The 23,209-nt window shown below is 37.4% G+C and overlaps 1 protein-coding gene across 2 annotated transcripts in view; it reads right to left on the minus strand.

Annotated features, from left to right (window-relative positions):
• GABBR2 (gamma-aminobutyric acid type B receptor subunit 2) overlaps positions 1-23,209 on the minus strand; it is a 454,194-nt gene that overhangs the window by 156,892 nt on the left and 274,093 nt on the right. For both annotated transcript variants that reach the window (XM_068194855.1, XM_068194863.1), the window contains one exon: positions 2,236-2,316. In XM_068194855.1, the coding sequence (XP_068050956.1) occupies positions 2,236-2,316 (81 nt within the window). The remainder of the gene's footprint in view (positions 1-2,235; positions 2,317-23,209) is intronic.

Consider the following 23,209-nt stretch of genomic DNA (forward strand, 5'->3'; position numbering starts at 1 on the left):
CAGGAGATTGGCAAAAGACCTTTTGCATCCCTGTCTTCCTCCAGAAACAGATTTGCGTGCAGTTCCTGAGCCTGTCCTTTCTCAATGGCTCTCTGATGGGCCTGCAAGGGCCACAGGGCTGAGCAGCTCCTTTCACAGCACGGCTGCAGAAGTGGAACTATGAGTACCTGACTAGCAGCTGCCATGGCTAAATTTTACATCCACTTTTCTGCCTTGCACCTAAATAAATATTCAAGGATTTACAAAATAAAATAGCTTTACCTTTAAGAGTTAAGTTGAAACTATTCAGACCATGGAAACTTGATATCCTTTGGCCTTTATGCCCAACTTTTCAGAAAAAAAGTACTGTAGATGATTACAAAAAGGTGGAAGTGAAGGGTCCATTTGTTGATTTAATATTGGAGAAAATTACCTGAGATTTTCCTCTTTTCCTCCATATTACATGTATTTACAGTCCATGGAAATTCATAAAATTAGTCAAGTAGCAAGCCAAAAAAACAATAAAACACATGCCTGAGTTAAAAGAACTAGTAACTAAAAAATAAAACTTCACCCTACTGTTTCTACACTCTACAGAGTATATTGATGGTTTATATTTATTAAATATAAACACACAATGAGTGTACAAAATTTATTTTCTTGTTTTTGCACTGGCCCTTCAATCCTGTTGCTTCCTGTTGCTGTGGAATTTTATGCCATGGTTTAAATAGGAACATTTTTACTACTCTCTATTTCAAATATTAAAAGCTACTAGGCTTCTTATACTGACTGGAAGTTAGTGTCCTCCACATTGAATATACAACTGTCTCAATGAAAAGCTAAGATGAGTCAAAGGAAAAGATTCACTTTGAGTCATATAATACATATCTCAAGACTACCATAAGACATGCTATGGGTGGAAAGACCACCTTCAGGTGTGGTCAGAACAAGACTTAGCGGTCTTGTCCTGAAAAAAAGACTGTACAGAAACTTTTCCCCATCATATACTGTCTGTAAAGGCAAGAAGTTATGAACAAATGCTGTCTCCTGTAACTTGATTCATACTTCATAAATTCTCTGGAAATTAATGGACTGAATCAGTATTAAACCACATCATTAGTTTCTCCTTGAGGTAAAAATAATCTGCTGCTTCCCAGACCTTGGCAAGTGGGACAGATTCTGCACTCTTCATTTCCAAAGCCTCATTCTCCAGAGACACATGAGAAGTTTGTGTATCTGTGCTCTTTTAAGTCCATCAAGGGATATCAAAAGGAAAGGTGGAAAGCTCCAGCCAATGGATAAGTAGTCATGAATTAGATCAATGCAATGAAACTCCACCCATGCTCATGCAAACCTTGGGTGTTGGGACATTGGAGAAAGGTGTACTAGAGTACAACAGTATAACAGATTGATGCTCATCCACCTCACCAGTCCCAGGGGAAAACCACACAGAACTCACAAAGCCAACTTCACTTTCTCTCACTGAACTGCACCATAGCAGAGTTTAAGATTAAATCTTAAAATTTAGCTTTGAAAATCATGTATATGCCTATATTCAACAGGAGATACTCTTAAAACTCATTTCAGCTCACACCTGGCTGCCATGACCACGGGCTTTTAAAACCATGGGTATGCCTGCACTCCAGCTGCTTGAGGGCCAAGAAAGTCTCCATGTTATATTTGAAGCAGCAAGAGATAAAAAATGGCAGGAAGATACAGCAAGAAATGCTATATGCCTGCTGTGGATCTTCAGAGTGCCGCTGGTCTGAAAACTCTCTCTGGCCCTGTTTCCCATGGGCCATGCTAAAGCCAGCCTTGGTATTTTGAAAATCTATTTTCTAACTACCTAACAGACACCTCCCAAAGAAAAACAACTACCTCCTCCTTGTATCTGGAAACACAGAACATGAGAGCATCCCTCAAGTGAGATGACCTTGGGGGAGTGGGAAATGGGGATGAAATAGAACATTATTCATTGATGAAGAACCTCCTTCTTGAAATATCTAAGAACATTTGTCTACACATATAAATTTATTTTGCCCTATCATTGGAATAAAACCCAAGTATATGATATCAAAACACTGTAATTTTCTGTTCAGAATTCTATTTTTAAAGCATTTTTCCCTTTCACTTTCTACAATGTCAGAGCATTTGATATTAAAAATCCTAAAACAGTTTTTTAAGAGCACACTGTCTTACAGACTACATACAGCTATCCATGTCACTCCTGTACCTCTTTCCAGTTTTGTCTCCTACCTTGGAACCTGATGCTGTTGTTGATTATTACCAATGTGTCATCCACAGCATTGTATTCTCCCACCTTTACTTCTTTTTGTTCTGCAGAGAAACAAACAAGAGTGATTGTTTATGGCAGTTCACATGTTCTCAACTATTTAACTGATTTTTTTTTGACAGCATGTCAAAAGGAAAAGAAATATGAAAGAATATGGTATGAATAATTAAATCAGGATGTGAGACAGTTAACATCATTAAAAGAAACATTTCTGGCACTTGAAAGAAATGTAAACCTCATTTACATAGTCAGGAAATTTCTACTGGACACAGTCATCTCCAGCTTAAAGATCACACAGTTTCTTACTGGTTCACACTATGTGGGATATTTTTACTAGGAGAACACACAGAGCTAAATCACACATTCCCCTCCCATTTAAACAACTAGGAAATCTTGCTTTGTGAAGTATTTCCCGGGAGAGTCATGGTGGCAGGCTCCAGCCAGTATGGAGCAGACTGGCCAGTTAGCAGATAAGCTGGGAATAAAGTCTCTTACTCTGACTGGGAATTAGCAACTCATTAGTACCCTGACTGCAAAACACCCTGTGTTACATAATTACAGCCAACGCACACTTAAGTTTAAATTTTACAGTTAGTCTCATCTGGTATTTTGGGACTGTCTTCACATCTGTGGCCTTCTTGTACCTGACAGAATATAGGATGCAGATAGAGGAATTTGTTTTGTTTGCTGCCTTGACCACTGTACCTGGAACTCTGAAATGCATTTATCCCACACTTTTGATAACATCTGGCATCAATTATTTCCTGCTATTTTTGTTGAGCTTTAGGTATGGCTTCGAAGTGCAAGAGCTTACTGAATTATCATTTTTACACTAAAACTTTTACATTTTGATGAGACTTACAAACCACAGGCTAAAGATTTAACCATTGGCTAAAGATTTCTTTGAAGAGCTGGCTCAGCAGAGAAAAAAATTTCCTTTCCGGCCTCTCTGTCTGGGCACGCACAACCCAATTTACATTTAAATTCTGAGCTCATGACCCTATTTGTGACACTGATTTTGGAAGCTGATGATTGTGAGCTAGATGGCAAATTTGGAAAGACTGTATTTCACCCAACAGCTCCACATTAACCTTTCCTCCTTTCTCACTCAAAGTGATTTTGCCGGTTCAGCTCTGCTGAATAGAGCATCTAGCTCTATTTTAGTAAAATCTACAGTCTGACTAATACTAGGCTCATAGGAAACGAAAGTTTCCTTAACACAAACTACTATTTTTATTGTTATGTTTTTATATCTATTATATTTTTAAAATTGTCTACAAGAAATTGTAGATTGGGCTGCAAATCTGACAGAGGGTCCAAGGCTTTTATTGCATCAAGAGCTCCATCAAGAGCTGGAGTCTGCAGTTCTGAAGACTTATTTGTTTTTCCCATGAATATGATCCGCTTGGATGGACCTAAGACTAGTTTGGAATAAAAGCAAAATCTTTTGGTGTCTAGCAGCAGTTTCACAAAGCCCATCTGCATGGCATCACATACTTTAGAAGTGAATATAAGTTTATAATTTCTATCACAGACTGAACATTCACTGTGAAATAGATATACAAATCAATTCGTGACAATCTTAAATAAAATATTCCCAGTTGTCATCTAAAAGCTAAAATGGTTAATGTGAAAACCAGAACCAATCTACTTCCATTTGTATTTGTAGCATGACAGCGGTTACCTGTAGATCTAAAACATCAAAATAAAACCTAGAGAGAAGAGAGAAAAGCATCAGGATGCATATTGATATACGGTGGGCATATTAGATACCAGATAGTCCACAGCATCTCCTGACAGCAAAAGGGGATGACACACACCTTAGTGTTGGTCTAGCCCCAGCTTCACAGCAACAGGCTAAAGCCTCACAGCTCTGATGAACTTAGAAGGGAAATGAGTAATTGCTCTGCAACCTTTGCTGTATGGAGAATTTACTGGGACTAGATGAGATGTGGGAAGCACATAACAGGTGGAGAAACGTACAAAAACAGTGTAAATCTGTAGCCTGATTACAGTGCTGCAATTAAGGAAGTTTTTCTGTGATTATTTCATGTGACAGATGATGCCATTTCTTTTCAACACTTATGAATTTTTACATGGTTTTCTTCATAGGTGAAGTAGCACTGAGAATGTGCCTGTCCTGTAACTAGCTAGCCTGGGTACCAGGAGCTAGCCCTTGTAGGAATGGAGCTCAGTATTCAGGGAAACAAGCTTCCACAGCAGCCTGAAGAGCAAGATTTTTGGACTTAGAAACCCAAAAATGTGGAGGGAAAAACCCCAATATTTACTACCAGGAAAACACATGATCAATGCCTTGTCCCTTACCAACTGGAAGGGACACAGAGGACATACCACACTTAATTGAAGTCAAGAAGAGCCATAAAGATATTTGACATCTTAAAGTAGTGGCAACTGTGGAAATTAGTCAGTGAGGGAAACAAAACATTTTTATTGAGAGGAACATATACTTCTGATTTTATAGTGTGATTACAGGGGTGCTGAGAGGGAGACACAAAAAGGTTTTTTGTGATTTTTTGTTCTCCCAGCAAGGACAACTATAGCTGCTGGTTTTTCAGATCCCCAAGCACAAGTGCTGATCAGTGACAAAACCACTTCCAAATATTAATTAAAGGAAGCAAGGAGACAGGACTGTGGCTCTCCTCTCTTGCACAGGTCAAAACAGTAAGGCTGGGACTGCAGGCTCACTTTTCTACATGCCATTCCCTTCACTTGCCTTTTGAAATTCTGAATTATTAAAGCTAGTATAGTATTTGTATAATGTAGCTCATATCTGTCAAACCTCTGAGTGTTAACAAAAAACGACAGGAGAGAGTAGAACTCGTTCAAAGAAACACCAACTAAGTGCTTTTTAGAATATTCAGAATATGATGTTGGCTTCTTTCTGTAGTGCTTCTGTTATTTTTGACTATATCTTTCTGTAACATAATAGAGATATTGTATTGAAACTCACAGTAAAATGCAGAAGAAATATATGAGGGAAAACGTACTGGAGTTGTGAGATAATGTTTGCCAGTACCATGACAGGAGCTGAGAAATTTCAGAACTTGAATCTGAAGCTGTTCTTTCAAAGAGGGACAAAAAATTATAAAAACTAACCAACCCAGATAAAACTGGCCCAGAAAAATGTGACTGTAAATTATGCATATAATTCTCACAGAATTATAAACAATCCTTATTGCTAATTAATTGTCACAGAATAGATGACTTATATGGTCAAGATGAAAGCCTTATGCCAACAAAGAATGAGATACTCTTACAGGTATATTGGAATGTTTTTCTCTACATATTTTATTACATAATTTTGTAGCACACTTTAAGCAACTCCACGCAAATTGACTCAATACCACTTAATTAGCTCACATTTCACAAAGTTAGTATAGAGGATTTTCAAGAGCATATCAGGTAGTTATATGTTCTCATTGAATAAAAGAATAAAAAAAAAAAGTCCTGCAACTGATACCAGCTGAATGAAACAAACTTACCAAAATGCATAGCAGTATTACGATTACCAGTTTGACTGTTATCCACTTACACTGAGAATTTCCAGATGAGACTATTCTTAGATTCTTCATTTCAGTTCCTTTCACTATATGTTGTAATTTCTATTTTCACCACATTTTTTGTAACTGTACTTATTCACACCTCATGAAGACAGTTTCTGCTGAGAGTATTTAAGGATGAGAGAAATTCACTTGCAATGCATAAGAGATGGGACGGATGGATTTCCTTTATTTTCCTCTATGTAGACAATGCTTTCAATGACACTGTATCTAATAACACTCTCAGTGTTAAGCTAATAGCTTAGCTAACTAATAACTAAGCTAATAGCACCCTCAGTTTTGTCAGTCTGACTGCAAATAACCCACACAGTGATACGGTTAAGCCAACATAAAAATGTTTATATCAGTATAAGCAGCAGTACAATTTATGTTTCTAAAGGCCCCTCTGAAAAACTACTGTATCCTAAAAAGTTTCAAAAATATTATATTGATATGTGTATCCATTCGTTAACTCCTATATGTCTGCTTGGATGTACTCATGTAAAAACTATGTCTGTGCTACCATAAAGCCAAATTACATGTCTGTCCTAACATCATTGCAATGCCCAAATCACATGGCTCCAAATGAAGATTAAGGATTTCAAAGCTCATAATAGCTTACCATAGCTTGACACAACTAAGAACACTGCTATGTCACTGCAGCTCTCTATACACTTAGAATTCCATGCAAACTACAAAGCATGAGTATTCTTGCTTGCATATGAGCGAGTGATGAGTGTTCATTTTCCAACAAATATGAAGTAAATTGTAAAGTAAATTTAATAAACTTAGCATGGACTATTCTCCAGATAACTAAGGGTCACAGAGGTTTCTCATCTAGAGGACACAGGCTATGCTTGATTTAGAAGCAGCAGAAAAAGAGTATTACATATAGCTGAAAGCCTAAAAAGTACCTAGGTCATAGTTTGTTCTGAAAAACCATGCCTGCAAAAGGTGCTGCCTCCATGACTCCTCCTTGAAAAGCTTTTCAAAAAATTTTTATACAGCCTCTCCTGCTTGTCCACACAGTAAATAACCACTGTACTCCCTTAAACCTTCCTGTGACATCAGTTTAACAATCCCTTCTCCCACTGTCTTCCAGATGCCCCTTTTGCTTAACCATCCTAATTCAGTGGGAGTGATTACATGCTTAGCCTTTTAGAAAATCTTGCTGCATAATCAGCACTCAGCAGCCTATCTCAGGAACCAATATTATTAAACCTTGTCCTACAAAAGAGACATTTAGTTTCTGAGCATTATTCCTTATTCATGCATCCCAGCTCAACAGGACTGCTGTCAGCTATAGGGCATACTTAGTCACCAGATCTCAGAAGAATTTTGGAAAAGTGTTTGCCAACAGGTGAAACTAAGCATGGTCCATATGCATCTGAAATACTTGAAGAAAAGAATAGCTCTAAAATTTGGCACGATTTTCTGGTGGTTTCAGCTGGGGTAAAGTTATTTTCTTCACAGTGGCTAGTGCAGGGCTGTGATCTGGATTTCTGCTGGACACAGAGTTGATAATACAGAAATCTGTTCTGGCTGAGCAGGGCTTGCACAGAGTCGAGAACTTTCTGCTTTTCATACTGACACGTTGGCAAGGGGCTGGAGGTGAACAGGAGCTTGGTGTGAAACACAGCTGGGACAGGTGATCTCAACTGACCACAGGGATATTTCAGGCCATATGGCCTCATGAGAAGGAGGATCCCCCTTGTCACTTGGAGTGACAGCATGTGTCTTCCTAAGTAAACATTACATGTCATGGGGCTGTGCTCTCCTGGAAATAGCTGAACAGCTGCCTACCCATGGGAAGTGGTGAATTAATTCCTTGTTTTGCTTTGCTTGAGTGCATGGCTTCTGCTTTTCCTATTAAACTGTCTTTATGTCAACCCCTGAGTTCTATGCTTTTACCCTGCCAATTCTCTCCTCGGTCCTGCTGGTGTAGGAGTGACCAAGTGGCTCTGTGGGGCTTGGCTGCTGACTGGGGTTAAACCATGAAAGATTTTAATCTCAAATTTCAAATCAATCTCCTAGACATGAATGAAAAATCATGCCACTGCACAAGTACTCACACATTCAAAGACACATCTGACCTGTCTTAAAGCTCACCATTAGTAAGCTATTGGCATCTTGTTGATAGGTTCAGTGCAGAGAGTGAAGGGTGCTCTGGCACATTACATTTTGGTGTCCTGAGGCTTGTCTCTGTCCAATTTAGCTTCTGCTCACACTCTCTTTTAAAGAATGAGTGCTTTTCTTTAACACTTTACACTGCCAGTCACCTAGCAATCATTTGTCACTGACGGGTCTTAGGTCTTCTTTCTCATTCCCTCTATTGCCTCCTGGGAAGGCTCCTAAAGAGATTATGTGCTGCACTGAGCGACAGCAATCCTGTGGCCAAGAGTGTTCAAGAGCAAGTCATGGGAAAGAAGACTGGCCAAACACAAACAGTGAAAAACTTAAGCTGGAGGCTGAAAACTGATGCCAAAGCTGAGAACACTTCCCATGTTTCAATAAATCCTGTGCAAATTGCCTGCAAAGTCTCTGCTAACCTGCCCTACCTGTCTCACTCGTTTTGAAAGCTGTTTCATGAAATAACGATCTACCAAATAACGAAATGCTGTCGCAAATGCCTTTACAATACTGAATGAAGCTAAGTGTCAGGAAAGCTAATTTCCTTCAGAATAAATACAGAAACATTTCGTGTTGTGGATCATGTAAAAAGTCTTAGCAAATTAATGCAATCTTAACTTTCATAATATACCCTTGTCAGACAGGACTGAGAAGCTTTTCAGTTATCCTTATCACATATCAGCAATAACCGACACCAGCTGAAAGTTTCCAATTAAAAAAAAAAAGAATCACAATAGAAGCTTATAAATAATGAATGAGCAAAACCTTTTTCATTCACTTGCAGGCAACCATTTCTTTGTTTAAAGACAAAAATGTTGAGATTAAGAATTGCAGTTCAAATAAGGAAGAAAATGTCAGGTCAGATAGAAGATTATTCTTCAGCAGAGGCTGCCAGAAAAGAAAGACTCAAGGAAGAAAAGCATGTTACCTTTGCAAGGTTTTGAACTGTGACAGTTTTTACCCTTGTAATTAGAGTCTTAAAATTTGTTTTGCCCTAAGAAATACTACTTTCATCTTTAACTGCTGCATAGCTATTTCCTTAAAGTTTTATTTATGTATTTTATTTATGAAATCCTAGATTTCATTGCTTTGGAAACATATAGACACAGCACACAGGAAATCTTGAGTTACGAAAGCAGTGTAAATAGCGAGTGATAATTACGCCTCATAGCCAGTTCCCCGGCTGTAAATATTCCAGTCATCCATAAAGCAAAACAGACAGAAAGGTCAGACCACACAAAGGCCAAACAGGGTATCTTAGAGTCAGAATAAAAGCTAAGGAGTCTTAACCCTGGGGGTATTTCACTATGTTAGTAATAGTATTTTGCCAAAAGGACACAGCAAGCAAGTAAGCAAGTACTACATAAAATATAATTAAGTAACCTGAACTCATAAAAGGATCTAGTAATTTTGTAGCCCAAGAGGAGTCTTCCATAAAAATTTCAAGAATTTGCATTTTTACGAGCTTTCAAAAATTATTTTTACTGATTCTTTTTAAACTTAGTTTTCACTTTCCTTATTATACTTCTGTCACTTACTTGGTTTTTTAGACTGACTTGTAGCTCTGAATAGAAATTTAGTAATATAGTTCATATGGATTTAACACCTAAAAATTTATATTTATGTATTTATATATTATGTATCAAAGAAAGAGCTATATAATGAAATAAAAATATAAAGACTGTGTTGAAAACAACTATTTCTTTAAATGTGAATTAATACCATCATTATAGATTTCATTCAGGAAACTGAGAAACATATAAACAAACATAAAGAAATGAAGGCATATCATCCATTAAGCATAACAACAGTTGTGATGAAGCAAGTGTACAGAGCTTACATTAGTTCTTCTACAGAGAAGTTCCTGTTTCTTAGGATGCTTAATAAAATCCTAATAGTTTGAAATGAGGTTGCACATGAGATCACACCTTTTCTTGGATTTAATAATTGTAGCATAAAATCTTGACTGATATCACACTGTATAACCTGAAATGTATGTCAGTAATTTGAATCAACTCTAGTAAGTAAGTTAAAAATAAAAATATATATTCAAGTGGATCTGGTATGATTATATTCTAAGATACATGGATATGCAATAACTGCAATATCTTAGTCTAGCCAAGGGTTTTTCTGTTCTACTGTTCATTGTCTTTTATTGTTTGATTGACTTTTCAGAGAACGAAAATCCTCATCATTCTGGGAGTTTATTTTCCAAAATAAATTATTCTTTAAAGTCAGATGGTGTCATTATACATGTCTTATTTAATATTAATATTTATCTAAATGTAACATGGTCTACAGAAATTGATATTTATACCATTTATCACTCTGAGTTACTTCCTGGCAGAGTCCAAACCTAGCAGGCTTTTCTTGACTCAGAATTTACGATGGGAAACAATATTATACATATAAAACTACAGGCAGCAATCATGAGAAGACATTTGCTCTATTAATAAATGATAACTCAACTTCATTACTTGTTGTGTCATACACTGGTCCATTTTCTGCAGGGGTGTGTGAGCGAATCAGCCTGTGCAAGCTTGGGCTGACTTCCCAGGAGAACTCCCAGGAGCTTCCCAGGTTGGAAAGGCCATCCAGGCAGTGACAGGTTTGGACATGGATGCCACTGATCAGCAGAGAAGCCCCCCTGGCAGCAGCCCAGGGCCCAGCAGCAGCTCCATCTGTCAGAGTCTCTCCGGGAGAGGGACAACTGAAGGCAGGACCATGCAGGGTGTGGAGGTGGCAGTGAGAGAGGCAGTGGCTGTGTTCTCTTGCCTCCTGAGCTTGATTTCAGAGCACTGAAATGTCAGAGACCATGAGGCAGAATTCAAAATACACCACGACACTGCACTCATTCAAAGGTAAGGGGCAGCAACCACAGGAGTGCAGTGTACCCTTTTCAAAAATCTATGGTGTTTCCAAAGAAACCCAAGATGACAGAGCATTAGTGTATCCACACCTTTTATCCAAGAAGAATAAATGCAATTATTATGTCTGTGGTGTCCTGCAAAATCAGTCTGAATAGGCACAGTGTGCACTATCAGGATAGTCTGGCAAAAGAAATATTTGAATCATTATCAAATTACCAGATTTTTTTTTTTCCAATTAAGCCAAAAGTCACTCATGAACTTAAATCAAATCCACCAAGCAGTATCATTTAGAGAAGAAAAAACTGGGAATAGCACTGCTGTCAGCCTTTCCTGATTTACAAGGGTAAAGTACACACGCAGCTGAAAAATGCAAGACACCCAAGACAGTGACCTAATCCCAGTTTCCGTCTGCAAACTCAGCATTTAAGCTTTCCATACAAACATGACAGATGATGTGATAGAGGCTATCCTGACAGGAAAGACAGGGTCCCCAGGGACCTGGATGACCCTGACTCCAGCCCAGCTACATACTGTGATTGAATGAGAAAGGAGATCAAGGTGACCTTTTCCTCCTCTGGTATGCTTAATATTCTAGCATTTCATTTGATTTTCTTGTGCACACCCAAAAGAAATGTTTTGCTACAACTACCTAAGCCCTTTACTTATGTAACTGAAATTCTAAATTCAATGTGTAATATCAATTATTTTTTGCAGTAGACATAACAAATTTAAAAATCCATGTCAGTTACTTAGAAAGCCTGATGTGGTTACCTTTTCCCAGAGAGGCTTTTCTTGTCAGTGTGGTGATGCACAGCGTAAGAGTTTGACAGTAGCCCTGGTGTGTGGACAGTTTCAGCTGACCTGCACATGTCTGCTAAGTCTCTTCCACTGTATTTACAGTGGCTGCTCAGATGTACAGGATGAGCCGCATGATGCAGTTCTCCCTTTGAGGGCAGGTTAGCCCTTGCTAACTTAAATGATAACCAAACTTAAGTGCACAACATGACAGAAATAAAAATGTCTCCCAGAGCAGAAGATATGTGCTTGACCAAAGGATCACGCCAGCAATCACACCTCCCAGCAAGGCTGCTGTCCCTTCACTTAGCAAGGCATGCCTGCTTTCTGGTGATCTCACGCCATGCAGGGAAGAAACATAAACTCCATTTTGGCACATTTGGATGCATATCTATGATTATATGATTAGGGCCTTCCTTTGCCTTCTGTCAGGGCTGTGTTCCCCCTCCCCTGGCAGAGGAAGGCTCAGCATGCTGAGCAGCCTCCCAGATGGCTGTGCCTGCTCTGCTCCAGCTGAGAGGCCCTAAACCAAGATGCTCTAGCTTCTTCCTTATGTACTGCATCCTTAAACTTTTACAGAGTTAAGAGGGTGTTATTTAAAGGTTGTAGTTTCACAGTTACCAAGCCTGAAAACGGAGGAGAGCAGCAGCTGCTGTGCATATTATGTGTGTTAGATTGCAGCTACTCATTATGTCCTTGAATAACCATTCTTGCTATTACACCAGGTGGCCTGTGAAAACACTGTAGCTCATGAAGAGCATTCTTCATGATTCAGGGTCAAACCCAAAGAATTCCCACTGTCCTTATCCTAAGATACAAAACAAGGGAGTTGAGGCAGTGCTGAACACATTCATACAAACTGCAATTTCTATGCTTTTTCCTGCCTTATGAGTTGTACAGCAGCTGCCAAAGCTTTTTCCTGTACAATAAATGCAGTTTTGAGTTATCCAGGCTGGTTTATTCCAAATACTTTATTCAGGACTTGTAGGGAAATAATTTAGGAAAAGCTTTAGAGCAAAAAAAGCCCACTTGTGCTGTAACCTGCAACTACAAGTGAACCCTTACTGAGATATAGAGGAGACTACAAATGCCCCCAAGTAGCAATACCCCCTCCATGATCACTGTTTCAGTTTCTGCTGCTGAGATGAAAAAGACAGCTGTCTCTCAAAGAGTCATCAAAAGCCAGAGACTTTGAGACTGCAGCTCTAGCCTTTCCCTGACAATCAGCTCCCCATGCAAAAGTCACATGGGATCACAAATTGGATTTCCTTTTCCTCAGGGAGGTACGCTCTATTCCCATAAGGGACAGCTTGTCACTGCTACAATTAGGGACTGCACTCTAGAGAGTGAGAGAACAAGAAGTGTTACACAATGCCAGGATGCCTGTCTAACCCAAGAACTGCATGTTTCTTTGAGTGAGGAAATTGTGTGCCTGGCTGCAAATTTCAGTGTTTTAGAATCATAGGAAGGGTCTTTAAAGATCATCTAGTTTCCACCCCCCTGCTACGGGCAGAGATGCATTTTACAAGTAGTCATGGATGCTGGGAAATTCCTCTTCAAAATCTATTTTTCTTGTCTGAGCCCATGAGGCCACCTGAGAAGTTTGGAAAGTTTGTGTTACTCACTAGGAGGAGGGATGCTGTGAGAGTGTGAGAGACCCAGACCCTGGGGCACTGGCTGAGAGGGGCAGGTGGTGAGGCTGTGAAACCCCATGACCTCAAGCACTGGAAGAGGAGAAAAAATGAACATGCCCTGCTCAGTTCTCACAGACTTTAAGAGACAGATCCAGGAGCTGGAACCTGCTCACGAGAGGCTGCTGTCTAAAAAATAAGTGGTGGGGTTTCAAACAACAGCATTTGAAATGTTTTGTGTAACAGCCCTGCCCAACAGACCCCTACAAGGATATTTCTCACTTTATAAATTTCCATGTTATGCTTTTTCATTTTTTAATGTAAATATATGTGAATTGTACATCAGCATGAGACCAAAGCAGTTTTGAAACATAAGATGATGGCCACTTCAGAATTTAGCACACCCTGATCCACACCTTTCATATTGATAGAGTTGTTTGACTTCCACCATATCCTACCAGTACATTTTAGTAGGATGAAGTCTAGTCTTTGATTACAAAATTTATCACCACTACTATTTCATTATTTTTCATTTTAAAATCTAAAGATGTTAAAATTTACAGGGGGAAAACCCCTCAGAAATAATAATCTTTGCAAAAGAAAACTAATTAAGAAAACTATTTTGGTTTGGTCAGATTTGCGGATTTTTTACCTGTAAGCTGATCCTATATTCAAGACAAAGAAACTGCTCCAACTGGAACTGGCTAAAAGTCAGAGTTCCAGAGAAATAACTCCTTTTTCCTGCTGCTTCAGCAAACTTCCACTTGTTTTAACCCATTTTGAGTAATCTCTTTGTACTAATCCACTGAAAAAAAAAATTAAAAAGGAGGAGAAAGGTCCAACAGTGATTTCCTTTTAGCACTAATTACGAACAATGTATTTTACTAAGATCAGAGAAATTGGTGTAGAAGACTGTCTAAGACACAAAGAACAGTTTTAAAGTGAAACTCATAGATATTATCTTTAATGATTGCTTAAAAAGTTTTCTTAAAATATGGTATATGTCATTGTTGTACTGTTTCATTTTAAATTCTGATTTATGTTTCCTTTTATTTCTTCATCTGGAGTTTGAATAGCTACAGGAAACAGTAGTAAAAAAAACTCTTTTTTTTAAGAGAAAAAGCCATGGAAATCTACAGCCATTAAAATATAATTACTCCAAATAATAAAGGATTTAATAATTAATACAGAGCAGTTATATAATACACCTGACAGCTCTAGAATAAAGTTTTGTGGCAAAGCACAACCAGAGCACAAAAGTGTTTATGCATAGTATTTGTGTGTAACATTAAAAACACTTGTCTAAGAGTTTCCAGAATTAAAAACTGATACTTCAGGTACTAAGAGAAAACAATTTGACAAAACACTCCTAGTTTCAGAGAATCTATTCTGCTCAGAAAATTGATAGCATACAGAAAAATTGCCTTGTTAGGACAGCATTTATGCCTGTAGGAGTGAAATACAATATAATGCAAAAATCCTTGCAAAGCTGATTAAAACTAGAAAAGCAAAAGTGTGCATTTTTTTTGCATGTATGAATATTACAGTATGAGACTGAAGAATGGTAGAATTTTTTTTAATGATTTGGGCATAAAATATTAGATCAAATAACCTCCACAAGATGCATAAAACTTTGGAAAACTGCTGTAGAGAACAGATGCAATCGGTTTTTCATTAGAAATGGCATTAAAAGACAAAAATTTTAGTGCTTTAAATGAGATGGATTAGTGTCTAACTGTTCTAATATAATTTTTTGCCTTTTGCCTAAGACAATGTTAAAATTGTAGGTGAAGAAAGCTGAAGATAATTTGGAGTATGAGATGAAGCAGAATTTTGGAAGAAAGTAAGGCTAAAAAAGTTGAAAAATATTTTAAAAAGCTTTTCCCTGAAACTAATAGCAAAGTCTTAGTATAAGCTGCAAAAAGTAAGTTACAAAAGTCAGTTGTCCCATTAACTTTATTTCTGACGAGTCTGAAAGTCAAACCCAAATGATTATATCTAAATGATTAAAGTGTGAGAAGGGGTTTTAAATCTTACCTGAAGTGAGTGAGTACACAGCGCATATGCATCTGAGTAACTGTTACCAGTCTCTTGATATTTACAGCATTTGGTGGAAATTTAAGTCATAGAATGTATCAAAAAGAAGGCAAAAAAAAAAAAAAAAAAGACTATGACAGAATGATAATCTATTGACAATCTATCACGTGTTTTATGTAGTTACATACTTGACCATAAATCTTTAACTACCTAAGTTTTAAGAATCTCAGTACAAAGCTGTATTACAAAAAGTACTTAGGCACAAGTTTTGTCTCTTCACTGTCTTATAAACAATTCTTTCTTCTGCAATAGCATGTACAGATTCATGGGAGCTATCAATGCAAGTCAAGTGCTCTTACTGCTTTTCAATAAAAGATGTAAAAATGTTCTCTTGCTTCCCTTTGTTTTGGATAGGTACAAAAAAAATCTACCACAAATCTCTTGCTTCTAGATTTAAGTAACTTTGATTTGAACAAGAACAATGGGATGTAAGACAATAAAGGTCAAAACTCGTGAGCAAGCAGCAGCCACAAACATATGAAACACATCTGAGATAAGAAATCATACTTCTTGTGTGAGAGCAGTCCCTGGATCTTCACTTGCATATTTGGAAATCTGGCACCCTCAAATCTTTTCCTTATTCCTGATGCCCTCCTCACCACAATGACCTTACCATCTGGCTTTCTAGAAGGGACAAAGATGTCCTGGCCATGGTCCTGGTAGAACCAGTACCAGGAAAAAGAAGAGACAACAGAGGGGCCAGGATTTACAGCTCATATTGCAGAGCTCTAGCTAAGGTTTGCCTTGGGTTTAAGCTCACCCTGCTTAAATCACTTTTTCACTTAACCAGATCATGTTACTCCTCACTACAGCAGTACCATGAGTGAACAGGGGGAAAACACAGCTGTTGAACAGAACAGTGCTTGTGTTGCATCTTCCTCTGCACTGGCCTAGCTGCAAGAGGAGTTGCTGGCTCCTTTTCAATCACACCATTGAGGGGAGAGCACTGCTGTTTGGCAGCACCTCTGTTTTCCATGTGCAGCACCAACTTGCTTTGCCTTTGCTCTGCAGAATTATTCCTGGCATGCACCAGTGGATATATTCCTAGAAATTGAAGTTTCTGAGTTAAATAGAAAATATTCTACATCTCATGTATCCTATTCATGGACTGTTTCTGCAGGTGGTTTTCAACCCTGAGCTGTAAAGGATCAGATTACTACAGTTCATAGGGAAAGAAATTCTCACTTCTGCAACTGGTATTGAGACCATGACAACCTGCTGCATCACTTGAGTTTCTTCATCCCTGTGCAGAATGCCCCCATTCTTGCAGATTTTGAAGCTGCTGTTTTTTTCAAAGGTAGCACACCATGGGTTTTCTGGTATTTCTTGTTTGTGTATGTGGGAGGCACAGTGGAGCCACCATGAAAACTTCATGGACTCTGCCATTAATGACAGTCCTCTCCTGCTCATGTTCCTACCCTGAAAATACTGAATTTTTTCACAGCTTTGACACGTGCCCCTTTGACACTCCACCCCTTCAACATACCAAAAATACTTTGCAAGACCAGGACAACTGACAAAAGAGTCCAGAGAGAGACCAGAGAGCAGGCTGACACAGATACAGCTGTAGGAAACACAGTTCAGTGGCCAGGTCATGCAACTATACTGGTGAGCCCAGTGAACACTAGCAAAGGTGGTGGGAGGCAGAGAGAAATGATGGCAGGACACAGACACAGCCTCGTCATGCTTCATTGCCAAAAAGTTATGGCATGCAATGCTGGAGAGACAAGAGACCTGAGAGACAGCCATGTTTATCCTTAATGCTTGCATACCTCCAAAAGAAATATTATGTACAGACCATTTTACCTGTTGTTAAGTCCCTAATCTTGTATCTGAGTTTCTTAAAACATCAACAATTTTGGGTATTTCTCTACCATTCCAAAGATTTTCAGAAGAGGTCCAAACAAAGAGTTACATGTATCATTCAGCTAGGTCCAGTTCAAAAGTGGCAATTTATCAATAAAACAGCAATAACTACTGAGATTGAGATTTTTGTTTATAAAACTGTCCTCTGAGTTCCCTGATTTTACATATGAAAATCAAGTAATGAAAATATATACTGACACTGCATCTTTGATAATGTATAATTTATTTGTTTTAACTTGGGACAAGATGTTCTCAGACATACTATTTTAATTTCCTTCAGTGAGGCTTTCCATATCTTAGGAGATTTTTACAGGATATACTGTAAAACCTCTGTGGAAGAAAGAGAATTGCATTCAATTGAAAACAAATGCTAAATCTATCATGATCTAACTTGTGCATTGTCTGTGTCCTTCAATAGCTGATACTGGTTTTGTGAAAACCCACTCACTGACTTTAGTAAGAGAAATTGGGTAAATCTGTTTTGAAGAGGTCCAATTTCCTGCTCCTCTTTTCTTAATAAAAACCTTCTTTGCACCCGATACAAACCTTTAGTTGAGCTTAAACATAAAATTACCTGCTCTCTGATACCCAGTAATATGCTTCTAAATCATCTAATTCCCATCCACTTGAAAATAAAAATTATTCTATACCTTGACCTAGCCTAGAGTGTAATTTAACAATCAAGAAAGCACTATACACATAATTTGAAGTGGTGAAAAACCATCTGAATTTCTCTGCTTCTTACATGAGACATTTTCTTAGAGGAACTGTGTATGACTAATTTAGTTCTACATCAGAAAGAAAACAGGCCTATTGAAAATAAAATTGAACAGAATTATCACAATAAATTTGTGTAAGAGCATACCAGATAAGATGCTATTTTTCTAAAATTATATTACTATAGCTTTTATAGCAAATAAAGTAGTTTTATAGTAAATAAAATAGTAAATAAAATAAAGGTTTTTAACCGGTTTTAAATTATCCAAATTAAACTATTATTTTTGATAATATTTAATTTTTGGTGGAAACAAATAATGAATTAATGAAATCAAATTATAGGTTTAAATACTGCATAAATGATTTTATCTTACTACAAAATAAATTTATCTTGCAATTTCATTTGATTACCAAACAAAACCAACAAATGCAAAATATAACTTCTGAAATATTTAATCTCTTTCCCAGATGTTAAACAGGATTACTACACATAGCAAAATTCAGTAAATGTTACTAAATATTTTTTGAAAAGAAAACTTTAAAATTATATACTTATAACTAAAAAGCATTTTGTTTTTTGGGTTTTTTCTGTTTGGTTGGTGGGTTTGTTTCTCTACAGATGTGGTTGTTAAAATATTCTGTGTTGGTAACAAATTTATTAAGAGGGAGAGACACAGGAATCTCTGCTGAGGTGACTAGATCCAGACTGGCTTTCTGCACAGAACAGGCACAAGGGGACACAGTCAGTCACAGCAATTAGTGAAGTGCCTCATGGAGCCCACAAAGTGTCCAAAACCCAGGTACAGCACTAACAATTTCTGTGCTTTTAAAATTCACTCCAAAACTGATCCCACCAGCCTGAGGTGACACAACCCACAAGACTGCTGAAGATGTAAGGCACTACACACAAGAAAGTCACAGGATTTCACAGGCTGTTGGGTCACCAACTCAGCCACTTTGGTTCAGCCATCATAAATACACAAATTATCAGACCATCATCTATTTAAAAAACTAATTTTCTTAATTTTTGGAAGCAAATTGTTATCCCCAATCGGCCTTAAATTCAGCCTAAAGGGTGAAAAATTTGGATGAATATTTCCATTCACAGTTCACCATACAGAGGGTAAGAGGTGCAAGAAAGCCTGGTGTTGAAAACCCCACTGGGGTTCTGGATGGGGTACTTCCTGGTTTCTGGATGGGGTACTGCTGGGCATTCACCATGATTTGCATGTACAAGAAAACTTTATGCACCAAGGCATTGTAAGTTAGGATGGTATAAATTAGTCTCCTTTTTCACCTTGTCCTACTACAATAAGTCATTCATGGTGATATACTGACCAGTTCTAGGAACTGAGGAACTAGTCTTCAGATTTTTTGTGGTGTCCAAATTATTGTGCTGGGGAGAAATCTCGAATAAATTTAATCTCAATTTGCATTACTAAAAAAGAGCAGTTTGGGCTTTTTCAGCTTTCTCAGCAAGGATTCTCATATTTTCAGATTTAATTTTATTTGATTTATTCTTCAGCAGCACCAAATTATTGTTATGAGATCTACATCCAGTAAAAAATAACTGTCTGAACTTGGTTATTTAAACACTATTATATGTGAAGTGACTGACGATTTTAAACCTACAGAAGAGCAACTGGGTAGTGCTTCATTTAAATTATTGCCACAGTTAATTTCTCCCTTTTAGAGCCACTATACTATTTATTAGTTAGATGATCTGGTGGGATTCCTCGGTCCAAACTTCAAGTGGGTGTGGTGTATATCACAGCTACTTTGTCTGGAGTCTCTGTCAAGAAGATGAGGAAGATAAGCACTTCTTATAGAGCATGATTTTCTTGATTTCCTATAGACACATATCAAAGGATAAGATTGAGTTTCATTCTGGAACTGTCTGCATCTTTCTTTAAGGTGGTTCAAGACAACTTGACCAGATGTAAATATCTGGGTAAGTTTGAATTTTCATGGATATCACACGTGACACAGGTTTAATCTTCTGAGATGGCCTCCTTACAAATAAAAGGTGAAGGAAAACCAAACACAACTAATAAATTATTCCCTTCTTACATAATGATTTACCACATGTAGTAGCATAGCTTTTGAGAGAGTTGAAGGACAAATGTTTGAAAGAAAGATTTTCAAAGAGACCACTAAAGAAAACAATACATGCTCACAAAAAAATAATCCTGCTGTCACTTACACCAATACAAATAAGAGTACAGCACACAAACAAACACTGAGCTCAGCCAGAGATGACTCTTGTTGCACTGATATATTTGGGCTTAAGATTTTTCTTGACATTTCCTACCATTTAACTAGTTTAAGCAAATTATTTACATTTTCCTGTCAATAAAGTAATTCAAACGTCTGTGACTGTTCAAATATAAGTTAAGGAATTTCCATTTTTATTTCCACTTGTGTTAGCCAGGAGATTAAATTACCTAGGCACCAAGGTCAAAAACAAATATGGGCAGAATTAATAGTGCAGATATATTCTAGATCTGACCCAATACTTTTTTGTGACAAGAAAGAGGCATTTCCCCTAGCTGCACTGAGCCTCCTAGATCAGTAACAGGAACATTCCTCTGAGATACATCAAATAATAGTTTCAGTTCCCTCTCAGAAACACCTGGATGACGGATCCAAAATCAATTCTTCCCCAGTTCAGATTAATGTCCCAGCTTCTGGACTGTAATTTTTCTTTTTTGCTGTGGTAAATTAATATTAAGTTATTTATACATATCAAAAAAGAATAACCATGGAAGACTTAGAAATTCACTCCAGATATATCTCAGGAGCAGTTAAGTAACTTCAGAATAAAGGCAGTATTGATGCAAATTCCTTTTCTGCAGTGAGCAGAGGTTGGAACTACCTCTGAATTATGCCCTTTTTATGTGGGTGGTCTATCTGCTGTGCCTGGGACATCCTAAGCAATGTTGCATTTTGTCAGAAAATAATTTGTCCTGAGGTACTAGGGTTTAGATATGCCACATTTATTGCAAGTCTGGAGTAGGTAAATGCTGGTGGAAATATGGGCATGCAGGGAAATAAAGATCAAGCAAACATCTGAGGAACAGCTTGAAGACCTACAGTCTTACAATTTAATTGGTAAACTAACTAAAATCACTTTCAATTAAATCCATAATATTCAATTATCAAATAAAAAAATATATATTAATGAAATTTGGAAGTTCATTTTCACCTGGCAAGCTGAGTCAATTTGTACATTTGTCAAAACAACAAAAAAAATTCACAAAAACCCCATTCAAAATGACACATGATTAACTGTATAGACACTTTGGCAAGAAATAAATTCTATGTAGACCTTTTTCATTTGTAGTCCGATAAAAAGGCATTGCAGCAGGCTATCACACACCTGGTATAACTTCATTTCTTGAAGGAAATGAAGTTTTGTATTTCATATGCCTCAAGAAGATAATTTCTGTATTTGGGTACTTAACATTGGTTCAGATTATATACTGTAAGATCAAAGTAGGCTGTGGATCAATACCTTAAAAATGTAAAAGCTGCTACAGTCACAGATGAATATTTAATCCATGTCCAAAATGAGGTCTCTTGTGTTGTCTGTCCCATTACAGGTTTGACTGTGTGAGATGCTGAAGGTCCTGAATGCCTATCAGTTTAACATTTCAGGATGGACTCAACTTTGCTGTATCAGTCTCAGAGTTCACAGTGTTACAACTACACTGTTTTCATAAAGCACTGTTTAATTACAGCACATACACAGCAGTAATTCATCATACCATAAGCTACTCTGATTAAAAGCTGTAAGCTGGTTTTAAAACCTCATGTGCTCATTATAATCAACAGTAGGGAATGATTCCTAAAGGCCTGACCCATTTCCAATGGAATTTGACCCAATTCAGTGTGATGCAGCTTCATTTATATTTTATCTATTGTTTGGGTTTTACCCATCTAACAGATCAGCTATTGATTTCTCTGTAACAGCACAATTTATAGAACCATTCCAGATGAAAAAAAGAAACAGCTATTCAATTTTGTTTTTCCTTGGTTATTCCATTGGGATTAATTATCTACCATCATCTAGTTAGCTTGTTTTGAAAAATGAAATGTGTATGGCGTAAACTTTCCTGGCAGTTTCTTCTACTACTTGAACATTACATAGGTGATGATTTGGCCAACATGTAATCTGAATAGTCCCCTAAATCCTTCTCTATCCTCATAATTATGGATCACAGGTGAAAATACCGTCATTGAGAATGGCTGCTAAGTTGTAGTATAGGATGGAAATCATGTGTACAAGCTGGGAAGCTTTCCTCCTGCTTCAGACCTTTACAAGGCACCCACATCTTTTAGTTTGAGAAATCTGTGGCAATTTCTTGAACAACAATTAACAAATCTCACATGAGGACAATTCCCAGAAAACTGATACCATCTGAGAATAGGGAATACACAGGAGGATATTCTAGTAAAAGCACAAAGGAGTTTACCACTATACCAGCGTCTGATTGCTACTGGCCTTCTACAAGGAGCAGAAAATACACACATGGTGGTGACAGAGGACGTTATATGATGCTTATGTCAAATCTGAGATACCAGTATATGTATATCAATATTTTTTATACAAAATTTAAACAGTTGAAAATTTCCTAGCATTTTTACGACAGCAAGAATTAAATCTAAGTTTCAAGGTCTAGTTTTTTAACAGTTCTCTGATCTGTGGGGATATCAACAAAGACGAATAGAAAAAGATTGACAAAGAAAAAATTCAGAGAACCCTGAAGACTGTATTTCCTTTCTGTGCATCTGGGGCAGCTTTCCCATTTCTCTTTTAGTCAAGAAATATTGGAATGCTAAGTGGCAAAAAATTTGACTGAACTGGAGAAACATTATGAAATATTTCAACTATGTGTTTCCATCCCCATCCTGAGCAATGTAAAGCAGGGACAGAATTTCACTTTCTTAACGCAAAGTGACTGAAAGCCACTCTACGACCTAATCTCTCACTCTGTTAAAATCAGGTCTGCCAGCACAGACTATTCCAGTTTCCTTATCTGAACCTTGAAATGAGTTTACCTCAGCTGCTTGTAACTTTTTCACTGCTAGAGATTTTCAACATTAGTAATTTTATACTTTAGAATGGAGGGAAAATCTACTTGTGAGTTTTTACCTTTGATCCTGTAATTTCTGGCTTTTGAGTAGTGAATGTATGACGTGCAAATGTAACATTTCATTCCCTTACTCCTCTTTCCTCACTTTTTGCTTGTTTTTAATAATAGTTGCATT

The sequence above is a fragment of the Anomalospiza imberbis genome, chromosome 1 (assembly GCF_031753505.1).
Source record: "Anomalospiza imberbis isolate Cuckoo-Finch-1a 21T00152 chromosome 1, ASM3175350v1, whole genome shotgun sequence".
In the NCBI taxonomy this organism is placed as follows: Eukaryota; Metazoa; Chordata; class Aves; order Passeriformes; family Viduidae; genus Anomalospiza; species Anomalospiza imberbis.